We start from the raw sequence: 9,334 nt of genomic DNA, 5'->3' as shown, positions 1-9,334 counted from the left end.
GAGCTGCACAGCACAGCGCCGTCAACTGTATTGTGGCCACGGCCCGTTACTGCAGTTCACCCCTATTCAAATCAATAGGGGGTGGAGATTCAGTACTCGTCCGCGGCCACGATTCCGGCGACGGAGCTGTGCTGTGCAGCTTCTCAACTGAGCAGTTTCAACCGCCGACGACACCGGCAGAAACTAATCATTGGCATGTATCGCACCCCCACCGATCAGACATTGATTATCTATCCCAAGGATAGGCCATCAGTGTTAAAGTCCCGGACAACCCCTTTTAGGTGTATTTTGCCAAGTTAAAGGATTTGTACATAATTAGAAAACAATGGCTGCATTCTTCCCAAAATATGGCCTCATCCTTGCACAGGTATTGTGGGATAGATCATCCCCATTGTAGCTGAGCTGCAGTACAAGCAACGGACAGATAGGGGCGCTGTATCATCGAGACAGCAGCCATTTTTTCCTAACCCTGTACAACCCAATTAAATCTAGATAAAAAATCCTTTCAATAAAAAAATACATATCAGGTCGCATTTCTGATTTATCTTAGAGCCAATTGTACATTTGCTTTAAAAATATACAAATGCTTTTTTTAAAAAAAAAAATAAATACAATTTTTAGAAGTTGTATAATTTAACTCAGGCAATGTGTAGAGTGCGAGAAATCAGCACCAAAACACCACAAACCCCAAACAGCTGCTGCTTATGATGATATACCTACAATTAGTTCACTTTTTTTTTTCTTTTTTTCTTTTTTTTTAGGATCTGAGACTATTAGATAGAAGGTGCACTGAATCTATTTATTACTAGAGTTGGAAAATTATATTTATTTTTATTATATTAGAGTCAGATTATGAAAAGCCACCTCTTATTTTTCTATGTGCGCCAACACAATAGGCAGAAGTGAAACTTTGAAGAATTGTTTGTGAACAAAAGTTAGAATTTTTTTTTTTTTTGTAATTAGAATTTTACATGATCACGTAATTGATCCAGAGTACTGACGAACAAAATAAAAAAAAAAAAAAGGTTTTTTTTCTTCTATAGAAATTGATATTGATTGAGCTGCTCTGCTGTGTGTACCGGTCTGTTGTCCGCTGTCTTCTGTACCTGCTGCCTTAAATGTCTTTACCTTTTCTGAGCTTCTATTTCTTAGATAGGCTCCTTCAAAACAGCCACCAGATGTCATCTATTCCTCACCCAGCCAATGGGGATCACTGAGGAGCATGCAACACTTTTTACCAGCCAAAACCCTCCCTTCCTGTGGCTCCTCGGGGGAGGTCATTACGTAGATGCAACTTCCCATGAATTTCCTACTGATCACCGCCCTATAAAATGAATACCTATAAGCTGACGATGAAGAGCTCGATTTTCATATCACATGATTAGAAGCATTTGATATTACACACATCATTTTTCAACTATTTTGAAAATTATCCTAAAAATAAGAGCTTTCTTAAAATAAAATTATGCTAAATAAAAATCATCCCCTAGGGAAAATTAAAGTATCTTCTTCTTCTTTACACATGATAGGAGATAAATGGTTAATCCCTGTGGATGCAACCTCTGGGAACCTCAACAATCCGGAGAACAAGGGTCCTGAAGTCCCTTTGTGTGAAGGAACTGTACTGAGCATGTGCAAACACTCCAATCACCGTCCATAGACGTGGTGGTCGCACATGCTCAGTACAGCCCCAGTCACACAGGAGAATTTGAGCCCTCTGTTCTTGGGATGGATGGGACCCTTATTTATATATGTATATCCTGTTGATAATGTTTAGGCAACACCCTATTAACTACCCCCACCATGGACTTTTATATATACATCCAAATCCCACTCCTTTTCATTGGCATTGGAGACCGAAACAAAAGGGAAAGTGAAGTTGAGACAAAAATTTGGGGAGGAACCGTTGAGTTATTCTTTTTTTCTTCTGGATTCATCGCGTTTAACAGATGTCCATGAACCAAGGTGACGTTTTCCGTGGTTTTTCCAGAATTCATGTTATTCCCAGTCATTTCCTATGTTTACAACCCTGCAGTTCATACAGATTTATATATTAAACCCAGGTAAAACTACAGGATCTCATCGACCAATCTGTAGTTAGCATTGACAAGATCGATTTGTCCAAGATTTAACATTCGGAGAACGATATGTTAGAACTGTCGAAAAAAAAACACAAAAATCATAAGATGATCTAATGCCGCCAGGCAAAAACGTAGAAAACTGAACATCAGGTTAATAGTGTAACATTCTGATCAGAACCTCAGGTTCCGTTTTGTAAATTGTTGCCTAGCAGCAATAGATCAGCGTATGATTTTTGGATGTGCGCTCCATGTCTTTTTCTACAGAAAAATAGGTGATCTCCAATTCTGTATGATCATAGAGATTAAACTAAATCTGTGTTTATCGACCTTGAACCTTTTTTTTTCGGGATGGAATACTTTAGTAATTAGGTACATAAGCTCTTAGCTTTGTGATTTAAAGGTGCATGTAAGTACACATGATTGGGGAATATGTAGGGGTGCAAAGTGTTGTAAAGAGGTTGGATGGAAGTAGCATGATACAAAGAGGCGTCCTTGGGGTAGAAAGGGTTGGGGGCAGCCAAGATTTGCATGTGAGGTTTGAAGATTTTGTAAATAATTAATAGTACATCTACTGCTTCGTTTTATGTATACAGCTCCTATGCAAACTTCTATGTCTCCAGAGCTCCCGCCTACAAACCCGCTCTGTGAAGTCTGACCCTGTCATCATGTTTTATTCCCACTACCTCCACTTCTGGATAACAACATATTGCAAAAGAGTGCGCAGAAGAAAGACAGGGACACATGACTGCTGGTGTACACTGCTCAGAGTTCACCATGTGTACCCTGTAAGACATAGAGGTTTTCATAGGAACTTACATAAAAAACATCACATTTGTTATTATTTGCAATCTTGCTACTTTTTTTTAAATTAAATATTGATGCAATAAAGTGAAGTTTGAAAAAAATGCACCCACTCGTTTAGGGGGTTTCGTTCACCAACATTAAAGGTTTTTTTCCAGAATGTAATAAAGCATCCTCCATCACATAATTGTAGCGGCAGCCCGTACTAGTCGTGTTAGGACGGGGTATAGTCTGAAGAAACACACCTCCTGAGAACTGGGTCTCAACTGTCAGAAGGCCAATATCGTAAGTTAACCTACCACCTCCGGGAGATGTGGACAAGGCCTGTGACATCAGAAGAAATAAATCTTCTCAGCTGATGGAGCACTAACTATTTTTTCTCCAATCTCAGTCCTCTGTGCTCAGCAAGCTGAGGAGAGGATTTATTTCTTCTCCTGTCAGACATTTCTCTGGCAGCTCCAGTTTGTGTGCTGATCACACAGCTCATCTGCCAGTTGAGACACTGGTCTCAGGAGCAATGATTCTTCAGACCACAGTCCATCCTCACAGATGACTTGGACAGGCTGCCATTTGAATTATGTGACTGGGACCATTTGAATACATACCTGGAGAACCACTTTAACTACCCCTTCCTCAAAATATCACTGAGAAGAGCATAACCTAGTGGCACTAGAATTTATTCTCTGCCGCATGTTCTGACCTCGAGGGCCCTGCAAGAAGGATGTTTTGTGGGTTGCGATACTTCTACTAGTTGGTCTGGTCTAGTGCCCAATAATCCTGTGAGTAACATGTCCTTGGATAGGATTCAGCAGGAGCTGGAATGTGTCCAGAGATTGCGCCCCCCCCCCCCGGCTGAGGTTTGCAATGTTATTTAAAGGGATGCGATTGCCGATTAAGTGCAGTCCGTCCCGGTGGCCATGTTGTGTCGTCTTGTTTTCACTGTCCTTGTCAGACTTTTACCAAAGTTTGTTACCATTCGTGTTAAACTCTGTGTATGACAATCTTGTAACCCTCGTGTCGCGTCACATTGAATATTGAGCACTAGGATTGCGAGTCACAATGTCACGTGCAGCACAACGTAGGCACCGAAGATTGGTTATTGATTTTTAGATTTTTTTGTATACAATGAATATTCATGATGAACATATATCGTATTTATCAAAACAATCTGCACCGTTTCAATAAATCAGTGTGATGAAATGCTGTCGCTTCATCTGTTTGTTCTATGTGGACACACACACACGCACACACACGCACACACGCACACACACGCACACACGCACACACACGCACACACACACGCACACGCACATGCACACACGCACGTCAGCCTTTTTCCTTGGGTTTTGTAGAAAGTTATCACCTTTCCATAGGAGAGGTGATAACTGTGCTGTTCATTGGGGTCTGAATGCAGGACCTGCAACAAGTTGGAAATCGAAACTCTGCAGAACCCTGTCGGAATGGAAGAAGGTTGAGTATGCACACCGCTGCCCTATTCATTGTCTATGGGAGTGCCGAAACTAGCCCCAAGTGCAGTAAAAACACAATAGAAGAGGTGATGATGCAATCACCAGTGACTCTGAGAACAGGGTTCTAGATCCTGAGAACCATCTTGCATGAAGCTTAACGTGCGCCTGCTCAACCTCCGCTCAACTCATTGTCTATCCTGAAAATAGCCGAGCGCTGTAGTTAACTTTCTCCTGCAGTCCAATAGACAATGAATGGAGCGCAGGTTGAGCGTGTATGCCCCCACTTATCCAGGAACAGCAGAGGCCATATACCAGATTCAAGAGCCTGATCTTGAGATCGCTGTAGGGATCCTACAGTCAGATCCACAGCGATCAGTAAGTAATCCCCTATCCTATAGGTAGGTAAAAACCGTCAATTCTCTGGACTCCCCTTTAAAGGGGTTGTCCACTACTCAGACAAGGCCTTCTCGATATTCAAGTCCCCCCCCCCAATAAAATAATAAGACATAAAGGCACCTTCGGCATTGGCACTGGCTCTCCTGGGGGCATTGTTACATCGCCGGAACCCAAGATGAGGATAAGTGTAATTATTCTACTGGGGGAAACATAGGGATTCAGAAATGGTTTTCCTAGTAGTGGATAACCCCTTTAAATAAAATTGAGATTTTTTCCCCCCCTTTTTGTTTGATGGTTGATACATCTTAAATACGACCATCTATAGTTATTTTTAAATATATAAAACATGTTGTAACTCAGAGCCAGCAATATAAAAAGGGAAAAAATAACAACTGGTAAATAATAATTGGAAGTGTTCTATCTCCAGGAGCTGCTGCCTGCACTTATCAAATCAAAAAATAAACTTAAGGAATTATTAAAATCTTATCCATTACTCCACCAAAAGCTCCTATTACACAAGGGGGAAGAAAAATGTATTTACTTGATGATTTGTCTAAGAATGTAGCCACAATGAACTATACTAGGAAACATTATACTGTACCTGCCTTAACATTTAAGCAAAATGATTTCGCTTTAAATATTTAATACATTTAAAGTTTTTAATTGATCTTTTTCCACTTTTTTATATTTATTTACAGCATATTTAGACAATTGTAACAAATGCCTGCAGTTTTCTAAAGCTAAAAAGAATGTATTTTTTTGTTTTTCAATAATGGCATAGCAGAATTAAAATGCCAGTTTTGAAAAAAAATATTTAGAACCAAATGTACAAGGTGATGTTCACATGTGGTGTTTTTTTATAGCATTTCAAGTGCAGAATTTTTATTTTTCAGATATTTATTTCTGGATGGCAAGAAAATATTTCCTGTCATCATTACAAAAAAAATTCTAAAATGTAGACATGACAAAAAAAAAATATATATATATATTTTTGCCTAAATGCAATAGTCATACTGAAATTTATTGTGTGAAGATAGTTTAATTTTCTCCTATTGTAACCAAAAATCATCCAGAAAATGTGCCCAAATCAAGGTGTGTGAAATATTATTATTATTTATTATTGAATATAATGTGTCCGGAAAAAAAAAAAAAAGTTATCCAAAGAAAAAGAAAATAAAAAATTCACAGCAGGAATTTTTATTTTTATTTAATACAAAATATATAGCAAGGATATATTCTGATACTTATAAATAGCACTTTTTTTTATTTATTTATTAAAGCATTAAAGTCTACAGCCTTCCACCAAAGATTTCCGAAATTCTGCAAACAATTCTACGATTATCCACTCTTATTTCTAGGCTTAAGTTTTTCTTGTGCAAGATTTCATAAAACTGTTCGGTGTAAACTTGTCTAGACAAATGAGAATTTAGTCAAACTACCAACTTTTTGGACATTCTTACGATGTCTTATTCTGGAAGCCACTTCCTCCGCAGCCCAACATAAAGTGCGCCATCTTGAGGCTGGATTTACAAAATGCAGTTTTTCATTACGGTTTTCAGATATCAAAAATGCATTGTTTTTGCTGCGATAATTAATAAAATTATTAAAACAGCAACATTTTTGCAAAAAAATAAAAATAATTTTGCTGCAATGTCTGAAAACAGTAGTGAAAAAAAAAATAACACTTAGGTTGCATTCAAGAAATGTGCCAACAGCTCGAGGAGTCTCGGAGGTCTCCACTTTTACGTTTTGGGAGAGATGGCAACTTATGTTTTTTAGTTCCCCAAAAAGATAAAGAAATCTAAAGGAATAAAATAAAACCCAAACATTTTAACGCATAGTAAAATAATGGAAAACATCCAGGAGAAACCGCTGAAGTTAAGCAGCGATAGATGACACGAGAGAAGTTCTTTTACGTTTACTCATGATCTTCAATTCTGTGAAAAAAAAAATATTCATAATCATTCAATAAATTATAAGGGGTTCATTTTCTTCTTTTTTTTCCCCCAGAAACAGCAGCACAACTATCCATGGGTTGTCCCAGATATTGCAGCTTGTGCAGCTTTACTAAAGTTAATGTGGCTGGGGTTTAATACTGCACACAACTTGTGAACGGCCATGTTCACACAGCGTCTGTGTGTAGATGCCGTCATTTTCGCTTGCAATGGAGCTTTTTCCCTGAACATGTGCAAAGGAATGTTTTTCCATAGACATGCATATGTTCACCTTTTATTTTTTATTTTTTTATAGTTTTCCCGCAGAGTAAAAGATGCCATGTGCACATACCCATTAGATGCGCCACTGTTTTTGGAAGAAAGCAACAGAGTTTTCCTGTAGAATTCCCATTACTGAATTGTATCCACCATCTACAGGATTTAGAGATGCAAATTGTCTAGAGGACTAGAACTCTATAGCGCCACCTGTTGGCAGTAGCAAACCTAAGAGTCAATATTGACCCTTTAACTAGCCTTGTCACGTGACTTTGGCTTTTATTCCAAGTCATGTGACAAGGTTCATTAAAGGGTCGATATTGACTACTTCCAATAGGTGGCACTAGAGTTTAGTCCTCTTCCTCTCTGAAGAGACACTTTGCAGATTTAAGCCGTTGCAAGGCTTAAAAGTCTCCTCACTTTGCCATGACAGACTTGACATGTCACTCTCCGCAAGGAGACACATTACCCCTTGGATATAGAGTTATATTCTGATCACTGAGGGTCTCACTGATTAGCCCCTGAGAATGGGTTTCTTCACACACTGAACCGTGGCTCCATTCATTGTCTATGGTACTGCCAGGAAAAGTTTGGATTAAGACGCTCGACTACTTCCAGCACGAGACCCCGCAGCAGTCAGTAACATACTGTAGCTTTAAGGGAACTTTTGATTGTGATACTATCCCATTAAATCGTCATAGATTGGTTTTAGCCAACAGATTTTTAACTCGTACCTTATTTTTTTATTTTTTGGTCCATTTACACATATGGGAAAACTCACTATTTAGGTCTTAAAATTGTACTTACTTGAAGTTTAAACAATCGATCCGGAGGTAACCATCTGTAAGGTGAGAAAAGACTTTACCGTGGGTACAGATTATGCTTTTTATACATTGGACAATTATCTATACACGTGTTATTAATAATTACCAGATTATATGGCATTCATATTAAAAGGTAGATGAAAGAGAGCGCCATCGTAAACCCATTCACCCCATTTCTTGCACTCCAAGTAACGGCAAAAAGCCAAAGAAAGCGGCATGGGATGAAAAGCTGAGTCACCTCCATCACCACTGAGAATGATACATTATTTATAAACAGCCATTCAGTTCCACACTTGGTAGATACAGAGGCTCCATCTCATGTTCAGATAAAGTATAACATTACAATGGTTTCATCTTTTGGGACAATATCAACTTTACAGTAATTTTCCTAGAACAAAAATACTCACATTTTCCTGCAAAATTTCGGCAAATTATTTGGTCTTCATTTGTGACATCTATGACTTCAACTATTTCTCCAGGCTTCACTGTGAGATCCAATTTATCTTTTGGTGAGAGTGGAGCCAGGTCATTAATAGTCGCAGTGTTAACAACATTAATTTCACCCGTGTACTGGAAAAGATATAGAGAACATAAGAAGTTTCACCAACACAAAACACATCAGTTGTGGCAATAAGGAAAACAGCCTTCTGAATAAGAACCAGACAGTAAAAAGTGGTTAATTTAACCGAGCTAACAAGGGAACTGGGTAAAGCCCACAGAAGACTATTAGAATGTTTACTACATCAGCGATACATCCCGTAGTAGCAAACCCTGCAAATACTGCACATGTACAAGAATATAACTACTATAATACTGCTCCTATGTACAAGAATATAACTACTATAATACTGCCCCTATATACAAGAATAGCAGTATTATAGTAGTTATATTCTTGTACATAGGAGCAGTATTATAGTAGTTATATTCTTGTATACAGGGGCAGTATTATAGTAGTTATATTCCTGTACATAGGGGCAGTATTATAGTAGTTATATTCTTGTACATAGGGGCAGTATTATAGTAGTTATATTCTTGTACATAGGGGCAGTATTATAGTAGTTATATTCTTGTACATAGGAGCAGTATTATAGTAGTTATATTCTTGTACATAGGAGGCAGTATTATAGTAGTTATATTCTTGTACATAGGGGCAGTATTATAGTAGTTATATTCTTGTACATAGGGGGCAGTATTATAGTAGTTATATTCTTGTACATAGGGGGCAGTATTATAGTAGTTATATTCTTGTACATAGGAGGCAGTATTATAGTAGTTATATTCTTGTACATAGGAGCAGTATTATAGTAGTTATATTCTTGTACATAGGAGCAGTATTATAGTAGTTATATTCTTGTACATAGGAGGCAGTATTATAGTAGTTATATTCTTGTACATAGGGGCAGTATTATAGTAGTTATATTCTTGTACATAGGGGGCAGTATTATAGTAGTTATATTCTTGTACATAGGGGGCAGTATTATAGTAGTTATATTCTTGTACATAGGAGGCAGTATTATAGTAGTTATATTCTTGTACATAGGAGCAGTATTATA

The 9,334-nt window shown here is 38.0% G+C and overlaps 1 protein-coding gene across 1 annotated transcript in view; it reads right to left on the bottom strand.

Annotated features, from left to right (window-relative positions):
* Positions 1 to 5,928: 5,928 nt before the first annotated feature.
* The window catches only part of FYB2 (FYN binding protein 2), a 43,779-nt gene continuing 40,373 nt past the window's right edge, over positions 5,929 to 9,334 (bottom strand). Inside the window, exons 21-23 of the mRNA XM_077277177.1 lie at positions 8,189 to 8,351; positions 7,765 to 7,798; positions 5,929 to 6,684 (exon numbers count right to left, since the gene is read on the bottom strand). Of these exons, the coding sequence (XP_077133292.1) occupies positions 6,666 to 6,684; positions 7,765 to 7,798; positions 8,189 to 8,351 (216 nt within the window). The 3' untranslated portion in view covers positions 5,929 to 6,665. The remainder of the gene's footprint in view (positions 6,685 to 7,764; positions 7,799 to 8,188; positions 8,352 to 9,334) is intronic.

The sequence above is a fragment of the Ranitomeya variabilis genome, chromosome 8, assembly GCF_051348905.1.
Source record: "Ranitomeya variabilis isolate aRanVar5 chromosome 8, aRanVar5.hap1, whole genome shotgun sequence".
NCBI lineage: Eukaryota > Metazoa > Chordata > Amphibia > Anura > Dendrobatidae > Ranitomeya > Ranitomeya variabilis.
Note: the sequence above shows the minus strand (reverse complement) of the source record. Positions and strands in the feature narration are given on the sequence as shown.